Raw genomic sequence first — 24644 nt, forward strand, 5'->3', positions numbered from 1 at the left:
AAGAACTAATAATACTTTATCAACTATTAATATTATTAATGGCACAGGAACTAATTACAGCAATTTAAAATGATTAATATTTTAAAAACACAGGTTTTGAAGGGTCACCTTAGAAATGTCAGTAAATGCCTAAGCTTTCAAAATACAGATGAAATTAAGGTTAAATGTAACTTAAAAGGAGTACCTTATAAATAAGACCCAACATTTAGTCTATGTGGTTTAAGAAAAGTACTGAATTTGGAATCAGATGAATTCTGGCCTCAAATCATTTAACCTCTTGGAGCCTCAGTTAACATTAAAAAAAAAAATTCATTAATAGGAAATTTTGCTGTCTGTCTATAATAAAGCTCTGGAAAATCACAAATAGTATGAGAAAATTAATGATGAGAGTCAAAAGATCAAGACTTCTGAACCAAACCAATATTAGATCAAAACATTTATTTTTTTGTGTTACAAAAACAAAAATAAATCCAAGGAGGTAATGAAATAAACATTTTTTAAGTGTCCCATCCTGGGTTCTCTGCTCTAGAATTTAGTAAACAGTTCAAGTTTAGGTTGCTTCAGCACTTCTGGATGCTATGATGTCTCCATCTTATAACCATGTTTCTCTAGTTCAGCTCTATAAAGAAACACAAAAGAACAACATCACTAGACATTCTTCATGATAAATTAAAGAAACAGATGATTTTTAGAAATAACACAATTAATAAATAATTGAGCTAATAAGCCTAAACATCAATTTAAAATACTACCAAATAGCTTTACTTTAGTCCCTAAAAAGAAATCTATATAAGAAGGAAACTGGATGTGAATCAACATAATGCTAATAAAATTTTGTTTTCCCATTAGTAAACTTATGTTTTATATTCCTTATTTTTCTGATAAATCTATTTCTGGAAGAAATGTGAGGGAATTATTGATATTTTCCAAATACTGTACAATTATTCTGTTCATAATATTTAAACATAAATTTTAAGAATCATTAACCATATGGCTAAGAACACTAAACACTGCTATCAAACTTTTAGAGATTTTATAATTACAATAATGTTATTTACACATAAACAATAAACAGATCGCTTTTCATATTGACATATATACTGCCCTAAACAAAACAAAAATTATTAATCAAATTTAAGGGTGTGTGAGAACTATTCTGTATTAAATATATGTAGGCTAAATATAATAAATAAGTTATAAAATATTAAACAAGACTTTACTTTCCTAACTTTAAATGTGGATAAAAATCTCAAAAATGTATATTGGTATAAACATAAACACTTTAAAAAGATACTTTTTATAATTTTAAGTAAATTTTTCAACCTGAAATTTCAGTCATACTTTGAGAATGTCAACTGCAATTGTTGATCTGCCTTGTATAAACATTTGCACAAAAAGGTTTAGCCCTGTAATCAATATCAGTTATTTAAACTACCATTCCAAATATCACCAGCAACTTTTCTGCCACAATTCTGATTTTATAAAAGTTCACAATAAAATTATGTGAGGACCAACCTAAGATAAAATTGTACAAATGTTAAGCATGATTACATCATTATATCTAAGATAAAAAGACATTTGTTCTCAAGCATAATTTCACTTAGACACTATCACATTATCCAATGTAAATGTGATGCAAAAAATACATGGTAGGAACAATGTATAATATTTATTATTCATTTCCCCAAACTCCTTCACTTCCTTAAAATTTTTAGATATTTATAATACAAATACTGACCTAAAGTCCATGAATAATATTAAGGCCAGAGCTTATTCATATGAATCATCTTTGTCTTCTGCTCAGGTGTAGAGGACAGTATGGGCTGGTGGTAAAACACTGGATTAGGAGTCAAGAGATCAGCACAAGTTTCTGACTCTACCACCTCCTTTGCTAAATTTAACTAAAATGCTTCCTTTGTCCTCTCCTCCCCAGGAAATTAAAGATTATAATACCTGTCCTTCATATGTTTCTTATTTAAAATGGAGGTAATTTTAAACTTTCTTAAACAATACTTCTGCTGCCTTTAACAAAATCATTGTAAATTATTCACTTTCTCTTATTTTACAACAAAAAAACCCCAAAATTCAACCTAAGATTTAGGTAATAAGTCACCAAATCCATCCGAGTTTGTGTCTCTGTTTGCCTTCATGACAGGAGGTGGTGACCAATTACATATATAAATTGTTTACAAACACAAAGGAGAGTATGAGATATTTCTCAATTAGCTAAATTCTTAGAAAAGATGAAAAGTTCTTTGGTAGAACTCAGGACTTGTAAGAAACCAAAAGGAAAATAAATGAACACCACTAAGTACAAAACAATACAAAAACACTAATATCATGAGCCTGTTGAATGGAAAAAGCCAACAGAGATGAAAAAGTAAAGAAATCCAGCACAATTGGAAAGATATCATAGGGCACACATAGTGAATATACACTATTTGAAACAAAAACAGCAGCATTCCTTTTACAACAAAACAAGAATAAGACTAACAGCCACTAGTAGGTTTCAGAACTCTTATTATCCAAGAAACTGCTCTGCTATGTGACACTGGCATATCTGACATGGTAAATCAGGAATTATTGGCTTTTTGGAATTTTTATGTAAAATGTGATACATGTCAAAAAAGTCTCATAATCTTACCTATTTCTACAAGTACGTACATAAACAAATGTTTCAAAAGCAGTAAAATCAGAATGATCTTTAGTTACATGGAAACATTGCTGGCCTTCTTTGTACTTCTACTTGTTGAAGGTAAATTACACTGAAAGAGAAACATGGAAAGTTTAAGGCTAAGTCCTTGCCAAGGCCATGCAGCTAAATAAGAGGCAGATAGGGGCTGGAACTCAGGGAATCTGACCGACTCTGGAGTATAAACTGCCTCTCTAAATTTAGATGGAATTAGGACTCAATCATATGAAAAAACAATAAAATATGTTTTGGGAATTCCCTGGCGGTCCAGTGGTTAGGACTCAGCACTTTCACTGCCCGGGCCCGGGTTCAATCCCTGGTAGGGGAACTAAGATCCCGAAAGCCGAGTGCAGCGCGGCCAAAAAAACGAAACAAAACATGTTCTTTACCATGGTTTATAATACCACATTAAGGGCCTTGATGCATTTTACAAAGACTGAAAAGAACACCTTTGCAGGAGACTTGTTAATCAAGACAGTTTTTAAAAGCAAGAATATAAATGTTATCTGAGGCTGCCTTGTCCAATACGGTACTCAGATGTGGCTATTTATTAAAATTAAATAAAATTAAAAATTCAGTTTATCAGCTGTGCTGGCCACATTTCATGTGCTTAATAGCCACATGTGACTAGTGGCTTCTGTACTGGATAGTGCAGCTTATAGAACATTTCCATAACTACAGTAAGTTCTACTTGACAGCACTAATGATACATCAAAAACTGTTGAAAAAAGAAAAACTCACAACACAAACAGGGAAATAAAAAGAAAAATCTCATTCACTAATGGAGGTATCAAGATTTAGACACTTACAAAAATCCACAAACCTAAAGGCAGAAACACAACATAGAACATAAGAGCACTGTGGAGGTATATTATAAAACCAACAAGCCACAAAGAATATAAGGATAATGTTCTATTTCCAAAACCAATAAAAAGGCAAGATGCAGTAGTGACAAGAAATCCAATTATCAATACATTTACTACTAAAAGTCCCCTAATAAAACCAACCTATTCAGTAATGTCTTGATTTAATTGTTAAAAGTGCTATTTTTTGACTAGTGAAAAACACCCTCACCCCAAAAGCCACTTGGGAGGAATTTGACTCTTCTGAATAGCAAAGGAAGAAAACTCATTTGGCCTCAACTTTAAAAATTTCCAGAAGATAACAAAAAGAAAAAACTGATACATGATTAAAATCAAAACACAAAATAGGGATCAACAGAGTTGTAAGGCCTGAATATAAGTATTCTAACAGCATATGTTTATAATAAGAACGAAAAGAAGGGATGCATTAAAAAAAAAAGGCAGCAAGGTTTTCTCTGATGTGGCAAAATAAATACACCTAAAATAAATACAAAAAGAAAGTGGCAAAATGGAATGAGATCTGTAAAAAGAACAAAAAGGGCTTCTGAAAGCCATATATGTCTAAAGAAGAATGAGAAGAGAGAGATCCAATGCTCAGAATAGATTTTAGAGAAAAAGCAAGATTACTGTTCAACAGCTACTGCTCTATCTTGTCCATAAAACTGCAAAAAGAAAAACATCATTAAGACAAAATTGAAAATTAAGACAGATGAGATAATTCCAAACTACATTAAAGTAGTTTAAAGTTTCAAGGCCTGAATAATTGCATCTCAGAGTACTGAAAGAAGGAAAATAATGAGAGTCAGCAATTTTGAGAAATCATGGAGAATTGTAAAAGAGCCAGAATAACTGTGAAAGGCAAACTGTACTATGTCCAAAAAGGGGAGAAATGAGATGGGTAAAACTGTTAATAGTTTTCAGCACAATACTAAAAAGTCTTTAGAATGTAGGGTTTTTGAGCCCATGAACAAATGCAGTTTAGAACAAAAGCTACTATATCACTACTAAAAATAAATTTTAAAAATTTAGTACAAATTACCTCACTACTTTTTAGAACAATGTACTAGAGACTAGGAAATTAAAAGATTGCAGTAGAACTTCTGTATGATGGTTTGAGCAAAGCAAGTGATAGTTTACATACATATCTTTGTGGCCAAGACAGATAATGTATGGGTTGAATCAAAACAAAATTAGAGAGGAAATAATTGTCTACAAATGGTGCTGGTATAACTGGATATCCACGTGCAAAAGAATGAAGTTGGACTCCTATTTCACACCATATACAAAAATTCATGCAAAATGGATCAAAGACCTAAATGTAATAGCTAAAATTCTGGAACTGTTAGAAGAAAACATAGGGATAAATTTTCATTACCATGAATTTGGCAATGAGTTCAAAAGTAGATAAATTGGACTTTTGTGCAAAGAACACTATGAAGAAAGTGAAAAGACAACCTAACAGAATGGGACAAAATATCTGTAGATAATATGTCCCATAAGGGCCAGAATAAATAAGAACTCTTACAACTCAACAACAAAAAGACAAACTTTGAAAATGGGCAAAGGACTTGAACAGATAGTTCTCCAAAAAAGATATACAAATGGACAACAAACACATGAAAAGAAGCTCATCAGTGTCATTAAAGAAATGCAAATCAAAACCACAATGAGATACCAGTTCATCCACTAGGATGGTTAAAATGAAAACAAAAAAAGGTTTTGGTGAGGATGTGGAGAGGTTAGAAACTTCCTATATTGCTGGTAGTAATGTAAAATTATTCAGCTGCTGTGGAAAACAGTTTGGCAATTCCTCAAAAAGTTAAACAGAATTATAATATGACCCAGCAATTCCACTAAATCCCACCAAAACTGAACAGATATTCAAACAAAAACATGTAAATGAATGTTCACTGTAACACTGTTCACAACAGCCAAAAGCTGGAAACCCAAATGTCCATCATCCGATGACTGGATAAACAAACTGTGGCCTATGTATACAAGGAAACATTATTTAGCCATAAAAAGGAATGAAATTCGGATACATGTTACAACATGGATGAAATTTTAAAACACTATACTAAGTGAAAGAAACTAGACATACATATCATTTATGTGATACCATTTATATGAAATATCCAGAACAGGAAAATCCAGGGACAGAAAGCAGATCAGTGGTTGCCAGGGGCTGGAGGAGGAGAGGAATGCGGAGTGACTGCTTAATAGATATGGTGTTTCCTTTAGGGTGCTGAAAATGTTTTGGAATTAAATAGAGATGATGGTTATATGACATTATGAATATACAAAATGCCATTAAATGGGCTTCCCTGGTGGCGCAGTGGTTGAGAGTCCGCCTGCCGATGCAGGGGACACGGGTTTGTGCCCCGGTCCGGGAGGATCCCACATGCCGCAGAGCGGCTAGGCCCGTGAGCCATGGCCGCTGGGCCTGCGCATCCGGAGCCTGTGCTCCGCAACGGGAGAGGCAACAACAGTGAGAGGCCCGTGTACCGCAAAAAAAAAAAAAAAAAAGCCATTAAATTGTACACTTTAAAACGATTAATTTTACATTATATAAATTTTACTTCAATCAATCGATAATCAATCAATCAATCATTTTAGGTAGATTTGTACATGAACATGAAAACATACACTCCCAACACCTCAATCTCCATTCCAATTTGAGAATCACCAATACATTGGGTCTGAGCACTCTATGATTCTAATTTCTGCTGAGTTGTTCAATATTGATAGAAAATTAACAGTGACAGAATTAAACCTACAAAGATTTAAAAAAATAGCAAATATGCTTCTATTTTACTACTTTATAAAGAGACTAGAAAGAACAAAAGTTTTATGCAATTACACAAAGTATTCACGTTTAGAAACACAGGAGATGAGGCAATATATTTTATTTTCATAATTCGAAAATCTATTTCAAAGGCAATTGTCATATATAAGTTACATATTCCATGCTTACAATTAATACTAAGCTATATAAAAATTTGGCTTAAAACTTACCGTAACTGATTGGAGAAGTCATCCTCTACATTGTCATCATCCCAATTATCCTCCCAGACATGTGCATCTTCATCTTCATCTAAACCAGCCCAGTCTAAAAACAGAAACAGATGCCGTCTAAATATTTCTCATACATTATTTCCATAAACACAAAAACTTCAGAAAGCTTGCTACTGAACTCTCTCAATTCAAAACATCTAAAACCATATCTATGAGAGATGGTAAACTTCCTCTTTAAATCTCAATTGATGCTATCTTGTTTTCTCAATTCTTGAATTTGCAGATCATCTAAAACAGTAGCTAATACAAAAAATTCTATTTGCTATGAAAATTTATTGTAACTTCAGGAGGATATTTACTTTGCTGATAATTTCTATACAGTCTATTACACAATCTTTCAAGACACAACACCAATAACAGAAAAGTAAGTTGAGTAGCAGGATGATACCGGCCTGGAATTCAAAACTGCTAAACATAAAAAAAGATAACTCATACACACATAACAAAAAGTAAACCAAACATTTTCTTAAACATGGTTGTAAAATTGTGTTAGAGAATGTCCTTATTCTTTAAGACACACATGCTGAAATACTTAAGAATCAAGGGTCATTTTGTTGAGAGTTTACTTGTAAATGCTTCTGAAATATATTTTATATCATACATGTCTATCATACATATGATAGAAATAAAGTAAATATGACAAAATGTGAACAACTGATGAAACATGGGTGTTTGTTGCCTTCTTGTTTTTTGAGGTATAATTGACATATAACATTATATTAGTTCCAAGTATACAACATAATTTGATACTTGTATACACTGAGAAATGATCTCCACAATGAGTCTAGTTAATATCCGTCACCAACAGTTACAAATTTTTTTTTTGGATCAGGACTTTTAAGATCTACTCTCTTAGCCACTTTCAAACATGCAATAGAGTATTAATAACTATAGTCATCATGCTATACGTTACATTTCCATGACTTATTTTTGTAACTGCAAGTCTTTACCTTTTGACCCCTTCACCCATTACACTGCCCCCATTTACCCTTTATTTAAAACTTCTATAGGGTTGAGTTTCAAAATTAAAATCTGAGAAAAATAGTTTTAAAAAAACCAGTCTGGAAATCACCTCTGGAAGCTTTCCTGATTCCCTCTCTTCCTGTCCTTCAGAGATTAGGTCCCCTCTTTTGTGTATATCTATCACAGCACCTACATACTGTACAATCATATTTATCAGTTTATATGCCTATGTCCATTACTAGTATCTGAGCTCCTTAAGAGTAAAACTCTTTTATTTACCTTTGTATTCTTAAGCCACAATACCTGTTGTGCATATGCATGACAGTTGGTTGTGAAAGATGCAACAGAACTCTAAATCAGACCATGTGTATTTTTGCTTGATCCCCTCCCCTCCAAAAACAGTAAGCATGAGTTACACATGCTCTTAAATGTGTCCTAGTAGCTTCATCTTAGTAATTACTTATTAGAAACATGGCTAAGAACATTTCGATCTTTTAAAAAAAAGAAGTCAATAAGAAAAGGTATGATTTAGGCTTTTCTTATAAAGCACATATAGGTTTAAAGGTATTCAACAATGGTTGATATGGGTATTATATTCGTTACATTATGTATCTAACAAAAGTTTTAAATGCCATATGTCAACATCATGATTTAAGAATATAAGAAAATACTTCCAGGGCTTCCCTGGTGGCGCAGTGGTTGAGAGTCCACCTGCCGATGCAGGGGACACGGGTTCGTGCCCCGGTCCGGGAAGATCTCACATGCCGTGGAGCGGCTACGCCTGTGAGCCATGGCCACTGAGCCTGTGCTCCGCAAGGGGAGAGGCCACAACACTGAGAGCCCGCGTACCACAAAAACAAAAAAAATAAAATAAGAAAGTACCTCCATTTACCTGGTCTCCCCAAACCAGAAATTTGGGAGGCAGCTTAGCTATCCTTTCTCCTTCAACTCTCATAACCATTCATTATATCCTTTTGATTTCAGCTCAAGAATCTACAGTTATAGTCTCCCCCTCCCTATTCTTGCTGCCACTATGTTAATTTAGGAAGGATTATTCCCTTCATGGACTATTATTGTGGTCTTTTTTCTGTTCCCTCCTCTCTAATCTTACAGTCTGTACCCTCTTCCACTGATGCCCAAAATGACCACCATTCCTGTAAGTAACTATGCAAAACATTCAGGTAGGAAGCACATTTTATTAAATTTGCAACTCTAATGTCTATAGCTGAGTACCGGGCACACAGTAGACACTCAAAAAAATGTTGGGTAAATGGAACTACGTTTCTCAAGTTCCCTTCCTCTGAGTGGTCAATCTCAAGAAAACAGAGGGCAGTGTGTGGTTTCAGTGAAGCCAAGAGTATACATTTCAAGAGAGAAGAGAATAACAATATCTTGTATTATGAATGAGTCATGTAGAATTCTCAACTGTATTTACTCTAAGAATACTTCTGAGACTTGCGATCATCTGTCTGAATGCTCCCTGAAGAGAGATCATGTGGGAAATTTAAGATGTTAGTGCCTGAAAAGATGAAAGTTTCTCTTAGGCAATTTATTTCAGTTTGCTAGGAAGCTCAGTCAAATGTATACTAAACTTTAATCATTGGTATAGGGTAGTGAATGTATATTCATTAATAAAAACTTTCAGTAATCAAAAATACTGATTTTTATTGGCCTAAATGTTCTTATATCTCCCAGTAATATTATTATTCTCAAAAAGGAAATATTGTAATGATCCAAATTCAAATCCTATACTATTCTCTGAGGTCCACAACAGTAGTAATACTTAACAATACTAAGTATTAATTACATCTCAAAATTAAGTTGACTGGGCTACAGATATCCTTACATGTTCTCCTTTCTTATAGAAGTACCTTTCAAACTGAAAATTTTTATTCTATTTATGAATCCACCTATAGTTTATAATGAGAGTAGATTAAGAAGTTAAAGGAAATCACATTTAGGATTTCCTACAGTCTACAGAAGAGCGATGAGAAAGCTAATGCAACCAAATTTTAAAAAAATAGTATATCTGGGGACTTCCCTGGTGGTCCAGTGAGTAAGACTCCACATTCCCAATGCAGGGGGCATGGGTTCGATCCCTGGTGGGGGAACTAAGGTCCCGCATGCCATCTGGTGTGGCCAAAAGAAAAAAAAAGAAATAAAGACAGTATATCTACTTCCAAAGCTAAAGATAAAAAACAACATTTCTGAACTTTTATAAACAAGCAAAGTGACTTAGTTAAGTCAAGAGTTAATCATTAGGTATAGGGCTAAAACAGTACTGTTATTCTCATATTGCCATTGCAATCAATAATAAACTGTTTAATATGTACATTGTTGTATACAAATTTTCTTTTTGTTTTTCTAAGAGCAGAGAAATCTCAGAAAGAAGGGAACTACTTTAAGGCAAAAATAAAGGGGGCAGAAACTGCAGCATTAAGTATACAAGAGAGGAACATTATGTAAAGATGGTACAGGTTGCAGGCTAAGATCAGATTTTAAATTAAAAAGGGTCTCAAACAGTAGATATATTTCCCTAATACTAAATCATCAAGAATCAACTACACGATTTTAATTTTTTAAATTAAAATTAAATAAAACACTTCGAATCATAGAAATTCAGATTCTTGTACCTTGAACTTATTATAATGGAAAAATACAATCCATTATCCCTTTTATATCAAGTGAATCATGCTATTCCTCCCCATTCCCTCCAGTCTTCCTATAACCTACAGTTCTGAGCTATCTAATAATATTAATGGACAGCTTAAGAGTTTTTGTTTCTTTTTTTTTTTTTTTTTTTTGCGGTACGCGGGCCTCTCACTGCTATGGCCTCTCCCGTTGCAGAGCACAGGCTCCGGACGCGCGGGCTCAGCGGCCATGGCTCACGGGCCCAGCCGCTCTGTGGCATGTGGGATCCTCCCGGACCGGGGCACGAACCCATGTCCCCTGCATCGGCAGGCGGACTCTCAACCACTGCGCCACCAGGGAAGCCCGCGTTTTTGTTTCTTGATTTGTTTTAATGACACTAAGCATTCCAGTATAAAAAATTCACATAAAACTATTTCATTAAAATAATGCAGCAAAGTTTGGCTTTATACGTCCAAGTTTTTATAAAATGGCTAAGACTGAAGATTATTTAAAATTACAGAATTTTGGAAACAGAGAAAGCCTTAGAGATCACTGTATAGCATACCCCTGTTTTGAAACCACCACCATTACCACTACCAACAAAACAGAAAGTGAAGACTGTCTTACAAGAAAATATTAACTTTTTTCTAGCGTTATTTCACAACCTCAAATCCTAGACTTTAAATATACTTGGGTTGAGCCTAGAAATAAGAATTGTCAAACGAAATACTTGTTTCACTGATATTTTAAGGAATCTTTATAAAGATATCTAATAGATCTTAATGTTCCACAAAATAATCTGAATACGTTACGACTGGATAATATGCTCTTGAGTAAAGAAGGTGACATAACTCATCACAATTGAACTTTAAAGTTCTAAGACACCAAGCCTCATATCAACCTGAACCACTTCTAACTAACCAGTTTCCTAAATTTTTAAGGAAATGATAAAATGTCAAAAGATTCAAGTTAGAAATATAAAAAACAAGAATATTTATTTCACATTTCTCTGCTAATCTTTTAAGCCTACCCTTTCCAGAACAATAAAAATACAGGGCCCACAGGAACTTTTAATCTAATTATGACTTGATTCAAAATGTTGATTTCAGGGAATTCCCTGGTGGTCCAGTGGTTAGGACCCTGTGCTTTCACTGCTGAGGTCCCAGGTTCAAACCCTGGCTGGGGAACTAGGATCCCACAAGCCACATGGTACGGCCAAAAAAAAAAAAAAAAAAGTTGATTTCAATATTGTTATTACTGATGTCATTCAAATATCTTCAAGTTGACTTTAATTCTTTTAACTTTAAGAGACTAAAAAAACATACTTGTTAATTTGTACCCTACTGTCTCAGAGAATCTAGAACAAGAAACGTAACAGCTTCAATAACTTATTTTGTAGGATGTCCAATCCTTAACTCCATAAAGGCTAGGGAAAAAAAGACAAATTCTTTACGTAATATGGGAAAAACGAGTTTGAACACTGTCTTTTTTTGTTTTTGGCCTCACAGCAGCATGTGGGAATTTTAGTTCCCCGACCAGGGACTGAACTGGTGCCCCCTGCAGTGGAAGCATGTGGTCTTAACCACTGGACTGCCAGGGAAGTAAGTCCATGAACAGTATCTTTTTTAAAATTTTAAAACTGGTACAATTTTTAGTTTATCAAGTTGAATTCTGATGATCATTTAGCATCAGGATCAAGTATCTCTCCCTCTGGTAACAATCATCTCATGTTACTTTAATGGCAAGGAAAGGAAAAGGAAGAAGGCAGAAATAAAGTCCCAAGAAAAATAAACTGGCTCATGAATGGAGGGAAAACAGTATTATGAGCAAGATTTTAGGTAGAGGACTCCCCTGGGACACGGGTTCAAGCCCTAGTCTGGGAAGATCCCACATGCTGCAGAGCAACTAAGCCTGTGTCCTGCAACTACTGAGCCTGTGCTCTAGGGCCCGTGAGCCACAACTATTGAGCCCACGTGCCACAACTACTGAAGCCAGTGCGCCTAGAGCCCGTACTCTGTAACGAGAAGCCACCGCAATGAGAAACCCGCGCGCCACAACGAAAAGTAGCCCACGTTTGCCGCAACTAGAGAAAACCCGCGCACAACAATGAAGACCCAACACAGCCCAAAATAAATAAATAAATAAATTTATTTATTTAAAAAAAAAAAACGATTTTAGGTAGAACACACACACAAAAATATTCATGACAGTAGCTCTGTATTTCTTTCATATTATTATACAGTACTTCACATTTATGACACTACTGAGCATACAAACCAGAATCTATAATCTATTTTAGGTGGAAACTTTAAAGATTTTCTTTATTAACTACATATGTACTGAACTATATTATGTAAAAAGTTTAAGTGATAGGGTATAACATCCCCAAATTTATTTCCAACACTTATAAGTCCTCCATATTATACATGTTACAATATATATAAACTACAATATATGTAAACTCAACTAAATGAAGGGGAACATAAAAAACATGTGACTGTATTGTAATCTCTGGATTTGGCAGACTTCTCTTGCAAAACATCTCTGAACTGTGTTTTACTTTTCAATTATAACACTGTGCTGTTAACCATGCAATTTTATTTAATCACTTACTTTTAAAGCATTAAACCCAGAAACAGCTTTTTTTAAAAGGGCAAAATAATAAAATCAAACAAGGATACCTGATTTACGTCTAATGTCTTCCTTCAATACATAGATGACTATAAAGTACACACTGTATCTTCAACACTAAATGCATTGCCAGGATTGTGATTAATCATTTAAATAACCACAGCTGTGTTTACTTCAGTGTGCAGGCCTCCAGATGTGTACTGGTAAAAAAAAATTACCATATTTTCAGAAGTCAGAATTGGAAATAACCAATAACAGATGCCTAATACATAAGTGTCTAACAATTCTAAATTATTTGAGACTTTGCCCCCAAATTTGACTTTGTTACATCTGCCAATGAGAAATACATCTTGGACTAGCTTTAAATTTCACAAATCTGAGTTACCAAAGATCCCACATACTTCATCTAAGTATCACCTTTACATTTAAGTGTGAAAAATGGTTCACTCTCAATGTTTTTAAAAGTACTTACTCTCCCCCACCCTCCAACATACCTTCTGAAATTTCTTAGAAGTATGAAGTATACCACTTTGGAGAAAAGTAAAGAGGAAATTCTATTTATACCAAATAGGGTTGCAAATGTTCTATTTTAAAGCGATTTTCAGGAGCATCAAACTCTCATTCATTCCTTAACAGTAAAGCTAACTCTGAATATAAATAATCTCCAACAAAGTTGCTTCAAATAAAAAATGTGCATGTATATACAGAACATTACATGAAGAAAAATATAAAAGAAACAAAGGACAGTTCAAAAAAGTTCTAAATAGTACATTCACCGCTATAGGTGAAACAGCAATAGCTGCAAATAGCATCACTACACTGATAAATATGATAATAAAGCCACACTAAATCTAGTCATTCTGAGATAAATTTACACATGTTCCTGCTTAAGCTGTATAAAATAGATTAAAATTTTTTATAAAATTTCATTTCTGTAGGTTATCATGATACAAAAACATCTATATACCCTAGAAATCTAATGTCTATTCAGTGGCTAAGAAATCACTACTAGCATAGCACCATTGTACTATACTTATATTTTCTCCAACAAGGACCAAAAATGTCAGTGGGGTACTTCAGAGCAAACAACCAAAAGCAAGTGTTAAACGATGTTGATACCAAACTATTGGTGAACTTTCAGTTGTTTGTGGTTCTGAGTCTGAAACAGAAGTCCAAAACGACTTACATAACCATTTATAATTTTTCTTACATTTTAAAAAAAGGAAGTTCAAACACAATTCTTCTCATCAAAAATTAAACATATGTATACACACACGTGTGGGTGCATATATTATACATATATATATATATATATATATCAGAATGATTCCACTACAAACATGCTGACTTTGGTTCTCTTGGTTGATTAGTGCTTTTATTTCTCTCTAATTCTATAAAATTCCTCAAAGTCATTAGTTATTCTAATCTTTTCCAAGCACTCATGCCCTACACTCATACTGATTCTCTCATTCTGATCCTCCATATTACTGAGGCAAGAGTATCCAATGTGGGACACTTCCCTGGTGGCGCAGTGGTTAAGAATCCGCCTGCCAATGCAGGGGACACAGGTTCAAGCCCTGGTCTGGGACGATCTCACATGCCGCGGAGCAACTAAGCCCATGAGCCACAACTACTGAGCCTGCGCTCTAGAGCCCACAAGCCACAACTATTGAGCCCGCGTGCCACAACTACTGAAGCCAGCGCGCCTAGAGCCTGTGCTCCGCAACAAGAGAAGCTACTGCAGTGAGAAGCCCGCGTACTGCAATGAAAAGTAGTTCACGCTTGCCGCAACTAGAGAAAGGCCGTGTACAGCAACCAAGACCCAATGCAGCCGAAAATAAATTAATTTAAAAAAAAAGAAAAGAAGAGTATCCAATGTGAACTCAACCATCGGTCTTCCATTAATTATGCAAGTGCAAAATCACAATCCCTGATTTCTTACTATCAAAATAGCTGCCAAAGCTCCCTTGTTATTCTTGCATCACTCTTCCCTAATAACAACCTATTTCAGGCCCTTAGTCCTCACCTAAGATATTTCAACCATTTGCTAATTAGCTTCCCTGACTTTCTATCCTTTCAAATTCTTCTGGGTTAATTTTTCCTAAACTGCCTATTGCCTAAAGGAAACATACACATATCAAACAAACAAACAAACCCCCCCCACTTCTCATCTACCTAAGGATCAAGTCCAAAGTGGTCACTGGCTTAAAGCTTTCCATGATTAGGCCCCAAACTACCTGTGTAATTACAACTACTATTTCACAGCCAAATAAAATACACATACACATTGATCTTCCACCTCCAAGCATCTACTCCTCTTGCCTTTTTCTGGAAACCCCTTTCCTACACTTCTACCTTTTGAAAGCTCTGTTCAAATGTTGCGGCCTCATGCGGTACACAACTGGAAATAATTTCCCCTTCTTTTCAGCTGCTGTTGCACTTACTATCAGTGGTTTAATCCCCACACCACCACCACCACCCGCACCCCCCCCTTCCACTGGAAGGAAACCACGTGAAATCTTACCCAGAAACCCAACAGAAAAAGACAGTCAAGAGCAAAGGTGTTCTGGTTTACTTGGGTGTGGGGAGAGAAAGGCTTGGAGTGCCCCCTCCTAGGATAAACACTTGCAAAATACTAAAAAGCTCAAGTCTGGCACAAAAACTTACTGATCTCCATGGACATTTATATCACTAAGTCCAGAGACAAATATCTACCTAAAGAGTCAAATTTGCCTCTGTGCAGCCTCTAGTTAACTTTGTCCTTGGTAAGTTATTTTGCTAAGCCCCAAGTATAAAGCTGTCATAAGGCTGCTCTGAGGATTACAAAAGACAATGTACCTAAAGCACTTTGTACCGATAAACGGCAGCTAGAATTATTCTCGCTCTGCACCTTCCAGTGCCAGATATACAGGAAGCACTCTACAAACATATATCGAATGAATAAATCATTTATTATGGGCTAATCACTCCAAGGAAACTTAAGGGGTGATAGAGGTAAAAAGAAAAACAGGTTGCAGAATAAAGATACCATTTCTACCAAGCATTACATAAATAACAGAGCACAAAACTGGAAAAAAAGATATCTGGTAAATCTTTAATACTTCAGAAGAGTGTAAGTATAGTTTTTGAAACTTTTATTTTCCCCTCATTGTTTTCACTGTTCATATCTTTCAATGAGTTATGCTTAAAAACAACATTACTACATAACAATGAACACCATTTAAGTCACAATTGCTTAATGCTTCTTCATTCCATTGAACCAGTTAAATAACTAATCAAATAGTTTTTCAAAGTAGTTTTTACTGTTTAATATCCTGAGTCACACCTCTCACAACCCCCCGGCAAGCACTAGTATCTTGATTTGGGGGTGGGAGGGGGTTCATTCCACTGTATCTCTTTATACCTCTTGTACATTTGTATGCATCCTTAAACAATACATACTATTGTGTTATGTATCTTTATATTTTATATGAATAATCAAACTATTTTTTAAAGTACTTTTGGAAAAACTTTTGACAATGTTTTTTAATTTATAAGTTTTTAATTTTAAAAAAAATCAAATAACCCACAAGCTCAACAAGCCTAATTTTGGATACATCTAAAATTACAAAATATTTGTTGAAAATGGTTCAAATTAAATAAATAACAAACATCAGGCAAAATCCAAATCCCTAAGTAGATTAGGAGGGAGAAAAAAAGGGGCCTAATGGTCACAGAATACCAGCTTTGTGCCAAACTCTATGCTACACACTTTACACATATATCATTCTTAAGGACTGAATGTTTGTGTCCCTCAATCCTGAAGTTCATATGAGGAAGTCCTAACCACCCTCAATGTTATGGTATTTGGAGATGGGGCCTTTGGAAGGCAATTAGTGTTGCATGAAGTCATGAGGGTAGAGTCCTCATAATGAGATTAGTGTTGTTATAGGAAGGGAATCCAGAGAGCTCTCTTTCTCCACCTTGTGAGGACATGGTGAGAGGCAGTAGTCTGCAAGCCAGGAAGAGAACCCTCACCAGGTACTGAAGAGGCTAACACCTTCATCTTGGACTTCCCAAACTACAAATTGTGAGAAAATAAATTTCTATTGTTTAAGCCACTCAGTCTATGGTATTTTGTTATGGCAGCTCAAACAGACTAATACAATCATACAATCCTTACATGACTCTAATTATTATCCACAAATTACATGAAGGAACTGAGGATTAAGAAGGTAACAATTAAAGGAAAAACGCAATGGTCAATCTTGCTCAAAGAAATCAATCCAAATCAAAATGATGTGATTCCATTTTCATTCTTCAGGTTTGTAATAATTAAAATGTTTAATATGGAGTGCAGGTAAAAGGTGAACTGTAGATGGAAATTTGTGTAACCCTTGTAAAAGGTAATTTGAGAATATGTCAAAATTCAAAATGCACCTGGTCCTGAATGAGGTGTCAGAGCCCAAGCAGAGCCAGGAAGGCATTCCTGTGGAGGGGCAGTGTTGTGTGGTTGGTGTGTCATAGCTAGGACAGAGTGAAGAAACCATCTAATGCTGGAGTAAGGATAAGTGACAGTGGCCTAGCATAAAATGTTGAAGCCCAAGTGAGATAAGGAGGGGATCTGTGGGTGTAGGGGACAACAAACATTGGTTAGGGAGGAGGATGACCTAATAGACAATGACCCAATATTTACAATAATGGGAGCCAGGTTTCTCACTGCTGGGGAAGAAAGTTACAAATGTGGAAAGGGAAAAAACTAGAATGAGCCCTGTGGTGTTGAACTGTAAATTAGAGATATCTATGTGAACTCATGGTTTTATACAAACACATACATAAATAGATGTAAAAGTGTATATATGTACATACATTTGTCTATTTCCTAGTTCCTTCCATTGACAGCATCCCAAAAGCCATTAGCACAACTGGAGGTAAGCTCTTACCTTCCAAATATCATTCTCCACTGAAAGCTATGCACCTTAAAGGAATGGCTGATTCCAGGACTGGAACAGGAAAAGTATAAGATTAGCTTGGAATACCTTCTTGTGTCAGAATGCTAGGAAATGCACAAAGAATGATGGTGACTTGTCAAAAGGTCACAGAAGACAGCTTGATGGGATTCCCCATGTACCAATTGGGACAATCTGAATATCAAAATAAATAATAGCAACAAATTATAACCCAACGAATGAGAATTCATGAGTCTATATTGATATAAATACATAAATGAATAAATTGAAAGTTTGATAATGAATGGAAAACTGTAGTTACACAGTTTCAAAGTCCCTCCTAGTAAAATATCTATTAATTACAAAGGGAAAATCAGTAATCTAACAATGGAAAAGTCTCAAAGACACTATCTTAATAAAGTTACCATCATCAGCAATGGAATAAATGAGAATCATGTTCCACCTGACAGGATGCAATGGGAACACAGCATCACTACTATGATATTCCCGCCAAGGTGCAGAACCTAAATCGAATCATATATAAACGTGAGCCAAATCCAAGTTGAGAAACATTCTATAACTGGCCTGTAATCTTCAAAAGTGTCAAAATCACAAAAGTCAAAGACAAACAGAGACCTGCTCTAGACTGAAGAAGACTAGAGATATGACAACTGAATGTAATCCATGATTCTTAATCAAGACATTATTCAGACAACTGAAGAAACCTGAAAAGGATCTATGGATTAAATGATAGTAATATATCTGTGTGTTAATTTCCAATTTTGATGGTTGTACTGAGGTTATGTCTTTGTAGGAAATACACATTAAAATATATAGGGGTGATGAACATCAGGCTGGCTCATGGAGAAAAAGGTTGTTTGTATTGTACTTTCAATTATTCTGTAAGTCTGTAATTATTTCAAAATAAAAATTATATTTTAAAAATTAAAATGAACCTGCCAATTTGATCTGGCAATTTCCTAAGAATTTATCTTATAAATAACAACAAAAACAAAAATGTAGGATGTAAGAATATTCGCTGCAACATATTTTATAACAGAAAAAAACAAAACATAAAAACAAGCAAACAAAAAACCTAAAACCATCTAGATATCAATAGATATTTATAGATTATTGTGTATACAGTGGACTAGTAGAACACAACTATTAAAAAGCATGAGGTAGATGTTTATATTAATGTGAACACACATCTAAGATATATAATGTAAAAAGTACAAAAACTGTATATGTAATATGGTCCTTTGTGAGGATATATACAAACACACACAAATAAATATATATATATGTATACATATATATAAATTCAGGAAGGACACTGAAAGCACTGTTTAACAGTGATTATACTGGAGCATAAGAAATGTTTCTGGGGAAAGTTGGCGAGAAACAGTGCTTTCACTTTTTAATTTATACCTTTTTATAGGTTTAAATTTTAAATAAGCAGTTACTTGTACAATTATCCTACATATTTTGCTGCAAAAATATTTTAAAGGATTTAAGTAACTAATACAAGTTGACAAGTTAAAAACTGATGCACAATGAGATACCACTACACCTATCAGAATGTCTAAAATTAAAATGACCATGTGTTGACAAAGACATAGAGTAACTAGAACCCTCATACACTGCTGGTGGGAATGTAAAATGTATAACTACACTGGAAACAGCTTGGCAGTTTCTTAAAGTTGAACATAAACCTACTGTACCACTCAGTCATTTCACTACAAGGTGCTAAACCAAGAGAAATGAAAGTATATGTTCACACAAAGACTTCTACATGAATATTCATAGCAGTTTTATTTGTAAGGGACAAAAAAAACGGGTAATTGGAAAAAAAAAAAAACAGGAAATGACCTAAATGTTCATCAGAAAAAAAAAAAAAACAGGAAATGACCTAAATGTTCATCAGAAATGAAAGAATAAACAAAATGGTGGTATATCCATGTAGTGGATGGATATACCATACACTACATGGATATTCTCTCTCAGCAAGAGAAAGGAACAAGCTATTGATAAATGCAACAACATGGATGAATCTCCAAATAATGATGCTGGGTGCAAGATGCCTGAGGAAAAAAAAAGATACTGTCTGATTCCATTTATATAAAATTCTGGAAAACGCAAATTAATCTATCATGTCAAAAGGACATCAGTGATTTTCTGGGGATGGGAAGGGATGTGGAGAGGACAGGGAGAGATTATTATAAAGGGATACCAGTGAACTTTTGGGGGTGATGGATATGTTTGTTACCTTTTTGGTGGTAATGACTTCTCTGTTGTATTCATATTCTACAACATATAAAATTGTGAATTTTGAGGGAAAAAAAAAGTTGATGGATGGTAGATTTTGAACCTAGGTCTGATCCTGGATTTATCATACTTATTCCATCCTGGAGCTCAAAAATGTTCTTCTTGCATATGATTACCATGAATGGACATTGAATAGGCACTTTATCATTCATTACATTTATCTTTTTTCTTAAAAGATTTTAGTAACATGAATTCATTTCTTGCTACCACCATACAACTAATTTAAATATGTGACATTACTTATTTATGTGTTCCCTATATTACATTTAATAACTGAAAATACCAAAGCCCTTTTGGCTCTAGGTAAACTGACTAGTACAGTATCTGACATAGTCGGTATTAATTGTAACTACCTTCTATATTTAAGATTCTAAGAACTCTTTTTTTGAGGATTTAGTCCAGTTGGTAACCAAAGTTCACATAAATATTTCTCAGTGGCATTTTTCACAGGACAATTCTTCCTTGTGCAGGACTGGTCTATGCATAGCAAGTATTTAAAATCCTTGACCTTTACCCACTATATGCTGGCAGTTATTTTACTTTCTCACTTGACAAGTGAATGTGATATCCAAAAATACTCCCTTGGTTAAGAACCACTATAAGATGTCCTACTTTGTTAGGCACAGGAGAGAGTGCCTCAGTTATTCCAGAATGCCAGCAGCATTAGGGAACCACCAGCCTGCTTCAGATAACACAGCAGTTCCAGTGATTATAGAAAAATTATAAACGACTTAGTATAATAGTATTCTCTTGTAAACACCATTGCTTCTGAAGGCAAACTCAGGTTCATTTTAAATATTCTTTCCCTCAAAAAAAGGAAAGAGGGCTTCGCTGGTGGCGCAGTGGTTGACAGTCCGCCTGCCGATGCAGGAGACGCGGGTTCGTGCCCCGGTCTGGGAAGATCCCACATGCCGCAGAGCGGCTAGGCCCGTGAGCCATGGCCGCTGAGCCTGCGCATCCGGAGCCTGTGCTCTGCAACGGGAAGAGGCCACAACAGTGAGAGGCCCGCGTACCGCAAAAAAAAAAAACGAAAGAAATCTCTCAATTCTGGCATAGGAAGAACAGAATAAAAGAAATTAAAGGCCCACTTGTTCTTCCCATTTTCACTCTCATCCACTTCTAATTGTAAGAGAAATGAAATTAATGAAAATATTTTAATACCTTTTCAATATATGTCTGATTTGAAAAATTGTTTGAAGTTTCAAACAAATTATAGAGTATTTCAGTTTTAGGCCCCACCCTACTACTATTAAACTAGCTGTATGATCTTGACAAGTTCTAGCTTCTCAAGACTTTTAAGTTGCTTTCCAGTTCTAAAATTCTAACCATGCCAAGCCTCCAAAATTATATAAAATCATTCCCAAAACGTTGAATGTCTTCCAATAAATCTGATAGTCAATCAGTTTAAATAGTCAAGAAGTTGCAGAATTCACAAAGATCCTAAACATGATTTTTAACAGTTCCTACTTAATGACCAGATCAAACACCCACCAATTAGAATTGTAAGGAACTGCCAATGTAACACAGATCCACAGTCCAAATGATAAAAAAAAAGGAGCATTTGTTTCTTTGCACCTTCAGAAAATCACCCCTAATGTTACACCTCACACTGAAAAAGAGTTATTCAGAAGAAACAATGAAGTCTCCATGAAAACACATTATCTTAGTTTCCTTTTCAAAACAGAAATTCCCCTTCCTTATAATGATTGAATTGACATCTTACCATACAAGTTCTTATCAGGAATGAGATGTAGCAACAACACCCTCAAAAAATATACAATTCTTTAGTCAAACCAGGGATACATAATTTCAGTAATGCTTTCAAGTAACAGGCTCTTAACTGCAAACTACCCTACACAATGGACATCATCCACTTTCTGGAGCACAGAGACCCAACGGGCCACTGAAAGTAACACCTCCTCTAGATTGAACAGATGATTACAGGCAATTTAAAGTTGTATCTACTACTGCATTTGTCAATGGCATATTTATCATAAAGACAATCACAAGAAAAAGAATCTCCAGCGAAGGCAAAGGACTTGGTAATTCAGGGTACTAATAACTGATCTGAAAACTCAAATACTGAAAGATTCAAAACAGGCCAGTTTCACAGTACTGCTTCTCCAACTTTACCTGTCTGAATTAAAAACCAGAGAAGAAACACACAAAAACCTAAACAAGCAAAGGCATTTCAAATGTTACTGCTCATTCTAAATAGAAAATTTCCTGAATAAATGAGGTTCTACATATTCAAACCTGAAGATGACAGATTTTCTGTAAGGTGACCAATAAATGGTGAGTGCTAATAAATGCTAATAAACCAGTCTGTTGTGGGAGGCCTGTCTTCAGAAAAAATATTCTTTGCTTTTCCTTTTAACTTTAATGAGATTTTTTTTTTTACTATGTAACTGCCAACATTTTAAATTGATGCTCCCAACATAAACTTAGTACAAGAATTACATATTCTGCAAAAGCTGATGAAGTTAAAGTTGCTGAAACATCGTGTGTATCATCAGGCCCAGTTATCTTTAGATCCTTTTTAAGCAGTCAATTCTCGACTACTTATTTTAAACACAGGTTCACTCATTCGACAAGCGTTTACTGACCATCTACAATGTGCCAGGCACTTTGCTAAACGTTAGGGATTCAGGTTAAAGTTTGCTTGGGATGGGGACTCAGAAAGACCTATCAGATCCTGACGACCACTTAAGGGCAAGCTTTTAAAATCTCTGAGCCTCAGTTTCGTCAAGAGATGTGATAATTAGACTATATAATGTAGATAAAGTGCCTAACATGGTATCTTGTATACAATAAACAATAAATGCTAACTATATCAAATATGAAGTTTGCGTTAGAAGCAGATCCTGATCTCAATAAGCCAGTTTTTTACTACATAGCTCACTGTTGGAGGATTATGAACCAACTTGAAAGTGAGATCAAGAAAACATGTCTGCACAGATAAATCCACTACCAAAACAAAAAGCAATCCCCACAATACATAATGAATCCCAGAACTGAAAATAGATGTGCTTTGGGTTAGTTTACGAGTTTGTGTAGTATGCGCTCCAAGGTCTTCTTCCACTAAACAACCCAGTACACTATAAATAAAAATAACAAATGTTACAGCTTTGTGGTTTTATGCACAGTAGGATCATGAGGCAGTACAACTTAGGACCATTTTGGTGAAGCAGTAACTATTTAATGTAACAGATTTGTAACCATTAACCACAGTTCTCTTCCTACACCTTCAGAAAGGTCACCCAATAGTAACCTCCTTTTCTTAGAAGATAAATATTTACCTTACGCATAGCAATTAGTTGATAAAACCAACAATTTTGAAACCCTGATTGCCAACAACGATCTAACGAACAGAAGCAGTACAGCTAAAGAGTTTAAGAGCGCTAGTGTCAACTGGGCCAGGTGTCCATCATTTCTAGCCAGTTACTGTGACACTGGGCAAGTTTCTTAACTGTTCAAGCTTCAGTTTCTTTATCTGAAAAATGTAAATACCAGTTCCTACTTACTAGGCTTGTGAAAATGAATTAAGTTAATAGAAGCAAAATATTCAGACAAGCAACCACCCAAACAATGTTAGCTATTTGCTGTTACCTACAATGAGAAAACTAAAGTTCCTCTTGGTAACCATGAAGCTAATAAAAATGTAGACGTTTTAGGGTCTTGTAAATCCTTAAACTTACGTTAGTTTGAAATTAAGTGATCAAAAATTAATGAGGAACAACAGGAAGGCAATAACGGGTATTAAGCACTAACACCTGATCCTCCCATTCTACTTAACAGGCTTCATATGTGAAGTCCTAAATGTAGGCAGCACTGGCCTAATGAGGAACAATAATTTAATTCTGGAGGGGTTCACGGCAAAGGAAGACTGCTAAAACAAATAATAATAATAATAACAATAACAATAAATAAAGGGAGAAGAGATTATGTAGACATGAACGAGGTGGCGGTAACCGGGTTGAAGAGGAAAAGGCCCCACCATCCCGGACACCGGGCTAGGGAACCAGGGTCCCCGTGGCTCCTCCCAGTGAGGAAGCAGAAGGCATTTAGCCTCACCGCTGAGGTGAGTCCCACCGTGACACCTCGACCCGAAGACGGGCGTGGAGGGTCGCGCGTGCAGAGCCTTGAGAGCCAGCAGCGGGGGTCCAGACTTCCCGCGGGTGCCTCCCGGCCGAGCCCTTCCAGCCGCGCCGCCTCCACTCGGAGGCCTTAGTCACTGTCCGCGCGGCCCACAGGCCGCGGGCCAGCCGGTTACCTTCTGCAGGGAACTCCTCGAACTCGTCGTCCTCCTCAAGCAGACCCAAGTCTACCGGCTGTTTTTTCTCTGACATCGCGACCCTCCGCGGCCAAAACCTCTCAGTCCAGTAAGAAAGTTTGACCTCTCACTCCGCCTCACCACAGCCGCCACCGCCGTTGCCGCCTCCCAGGCCGGCTCTATCATAGAGACGCGGGAGAAGAGCAACCGGATAGCGCGAGGGATGTTGGGATACTGGAGGTCCGCCCAGCGCTTCCTGC

General features: G+C 35.6%; 1 protein-coding gene across 4 annotated transcripts; it reads right to left on the bottom strand.

The window, feature by feature from the left end:
* Positions 1-423: 423 nt before the first annotated feature.
* SEM1 (SEM1 26S proteasome subunit) lies at positions 424-24584 on the bottom strand. Of its 4 annotated transcripts, XR_003679896.2 has the most exons (5): positions 24385-24584; positions 6571-6664; positions 2713-2765; positions 1739-1823; positions 424-619 (listed from the first exon to the last, which is right to left on the bottom strand). XR_003679896.2 is itself a non-coding variant. In XM_055085014.1 (4 exons), exons 1-3 carry the CDS (start codon positions 24458-24460, stop codon positions 1784-1786), a joined length of 210 nt encoding a protein of 69 aa, XP_054940989.1. In that variant the 5' UTR covers positions 24461-24582; the 3' UTR covers positions 424-619; positions 1739-1783. The 4 variants fall into 4 exon arrangements, 3 of the variants coding, with proteins under 3 accessions (XP_054940989.1, XP_023983767.1, XP_028345835.1); XM_055085014.1 differs by lacking the exon at positions 2713-2765 and having other exon boundaries at positions 24385-24582; XM_028490034.2 differs by lacking the exon at positions 1739-1823 and having other exon boundaries at positions 526-619; positions 2665-2765; positions 24385-24583.
* Positions 24585-24644: the final 60 nt, after the last annotated feature.

This window comes from Physeter macrocephalus, chromosome 5, assembly GCF_002837175.3.
Source record: "Physeter macrocephalus isolate SW-GA chromosome 5, ASM283717v5, whole genome shotgun sequence".
Lineage (NCBI taxonomy): Eukaryota > Metazoa > Chordata > Mammalia > Artiodactyla > Physeteridae > Physeter > Physeter macrocephalus.